This window comes from Arachis ipaensis, chromosome B02 (assembly GCF_000816755.2).
Source record: "Arachis ipaensis cultivar K30076 chromosome B02, Araip1.1, whole genome shotgun sequence".
Taxonomy (NCBI): Eukaryota; Viridiplantae; Streptophyta; class Magnoliopsida; order Fabales; family Fabaceae; genus Arachis; species Arachis ipaensis.
In genome coordinates this window covers 8,929,738-8,932,311 of record NC_029786.2, presented here as the reverse complement: position 1 = coordinate 8,932,311, position 2,574 = coordinate 8,929,738, and the positions used below count along the sequence as shown (strand labels likewise).

Below are 2,574 nucleotides of genomic sequence, written 5' to 3'. Positions count from 1 at the left end.
TGACTTTGAGAGTTCACATTCTAAACGTATATAATATTCTAACAATATTCTATAAGTATTGAGAGTTCACATTCAAGAGTGTTTGAAAAGTCTAAAACATTCTACAATTATTATATTTTGAGGAATGTTAGGCTCAGTAACTTTTGGGATTTATAGTTATCAAATAGTTATTAATAAAATTTTTAATGATGTGAGATTAACGTGAGATTTTATCCAATAACTCACTTTTCTTTGTTGGTTATATGCTGGCCAGAATTTGATAGACTTTTCCTTATAGATATTGTATATCAGAAGGATTTCACTTTTGTTCTCATATAGTGATATAAATAAGAAGGTAAATGATAAATCTTAGATTTGATCACTATAAATTATCTTAACAAGGTTATGATGATCCCCACCAATTATTCTAATAAGGTAGGGTTAATTTGGGTTATTATCTCCCAAATATTATTCATTGTAAAATTAAATTTCACCAATTTTAAAAGTTTTTTTTATTTATATATACTAATTAATGAAAATTCGGGTTAATTTTATGTAAAGTTAATAGTTAAAAATTGATAAATAATTTGATAAATTTAATTAAATTATTATCTAATTGCTCTCAACTATCAATTTCACATCAAATCTACCCACGCATAATTGTAATATTATTTTTTTTAAAGAACAAAAAAAACTCATTCCTAATAACTTAGCTATTTGACTCAACATTATTGATAATATACAAAGAACAAAAATTATATCAATAAGCTTTATTTGTTACCACATCTGATGAAGCAACTATTTTTTTGTCAACATGCATGAAACTTTGGCACTTAAACAGTTAAACGTTCTTGTTCAGCAATTCATGTGCAAGACTCGAGAGTGCCTTGGTAGAAGAGCCATTTTCACTGAGTGCAGCAGCAGCAGCATAACTCAACTCTTGAATCCTCTTTCTCATTTCCAACCCTTCTTCATTACCGTGGTCCATGATTCTCTTCACAACTTTGGCAATTTCTTCTCTGTTCACAACCCCATCCTCTTCACCCTGTGGCCTCGCTGCAACTCTGAGCACATCCGTGAGCAGAATTGCATTCATTCTCTGCTCAGCAAACAATGGCCATGCAATCATGGGAACACCATGAACAATGCTCTCAAGCGTTGAGTTCCAACCACAATGACTCAAGAACCCACCAGTGGAGCCATGAGCAAGGATCTCAATTTGTGGTGCCCATGATGGAACCACTAGGCCTTGTTCTTTGGTTCTCTCCACAAAACCCGGTGGCAAGTATTGAATTGGATCCTCCTTTTGTCCAATAACATAACCGGAATTCGGAATCTTGTTTGGGACTCTCACTACCCACAAAAATTTGTGTCCACTCAATTCCAATCCGAATGCTATCTCATTCACTTGCTCCTGAGAGAGTGTTCCACCACTTCCGAAACATATATACAACACAGATTTCAATGGCTGATGGTTCAACCATGCAACACATTCATGAATCTTTTCATCTTGGTTTTGATTAGGTTGAGCAACGATGGGTCCAACCGCATAAACAGAACAAGAAGAAGAACCGTTGTGTAAAGCTCGCAAGGCCTCTGGTTCTAAATCATTGAAGGTATTCACTATGATTCTATCAACCAAAGAGGCTTTCTGGCACACACTGAGAAATAGTGTGTAGATTTCACCTGATCGACAAAACAGAAGCGGATCTGGAAGGTCCTTCACCTTAAAAGAAGCATAATCACAACCAGGAACAGCCACTCTTCGTTCCAAGTCAAGAAACTCGGGTTCGGATTCAAATTCGGAGGAGAAGCTTTCATCAAACTTTGGAAAGGAAAGAACGAAGGAGAGTGTTGCAGCGCCAGAGGCAAATGCAAGGTAGGAAGAGACGTTGAACTCTTTAGCGAGATGAAGTGCTTCGAGGGAGAACGCGTCAAGAACTAAAGCAACAAGGTTAGTTCGAGAACTCAATGAAGCTAATGCGTCTTTGAGAGAGGGAAGAGTGTGGCGAACGGTAAGGATCATCTGGGGAACGGGGTGGTCGGTCTGAAGATGAAGGTCTTGAATGTTGACCGGAGGGAGAAAAGTGAAGTCAATGTTTGAAGGGAGAGTGTTGATGATGGCGATGGTGGAAGGAGAAGGAGGACCAAGAGTGGGAATAAGGAAGGTGACATGGAAATCATCTCTGTGATGAAGAAGAAAACGCTTTGCAAACTCAAGAAGTGGTATGAGATGGCCATGTCCTGGGCATGGAACCATAGCAATGCATGTTTTCTTCTTCATCTCCATCTCCAACTCCATATTGATGGAACTCGCATTTATATGCGCCGCACATATAAATTATAAGAAGCGGTTGTGATTTGTCTGGGTGTTAGAGAAGTTCAGGCGCGAGGATCATAGGTAAAATAGGAAAGTGAGAGTTAAAATAGAAAAAATGTTTATTATTTTTTGTTAGGTGAAAATTCAAGTCAAGTCGACTTAAAGTTGATATATGAGTTTTCATCTAACAACTCTTAGATATCAACTTTACATATCAACTTTACGTGAAGTCGACTGCACCTGAGTTTCTACCTTTTTGTTATTATTTACTCATC

The 2,574-nt window shown here is 37.1% G+C and overlaps 1 protein-coding gene across 2 annotated transcripts; it reads right to left on the bottom strand.

The window, feature by feature from the left end:
* On the bottom strand, positions 613-2,511 carry LOC107624808 (hydroquinone glucosyltransferase-like). 2 transcript variants are annotated; one of them, XM_021115366.1, is made up of 2 exons: positions 1,121-2,511; positions 613-1,065 (listed from the first exon to the last, which is right to left on the bottom strand). In XM_021115366.1, the coding sequence occupies exons 1-2, from the start codon at positions 2,279-2,281 to the stop codon at positions 1,003-1,005; spliced, it is 1,224 nt and encodes a 407-aa protein (XP_020971025.1). In that variant the 5' UTR covers positions 2,282-2,511; the 3' UTR covers positions 613-1,002. The 2 variants fall into 2 exon arrangements, with proteins under 2 accessions (XP_020971025.1, XP_016182751.1); XM_016327265.2 differs by having other exon boundaries at positions 627-2,503.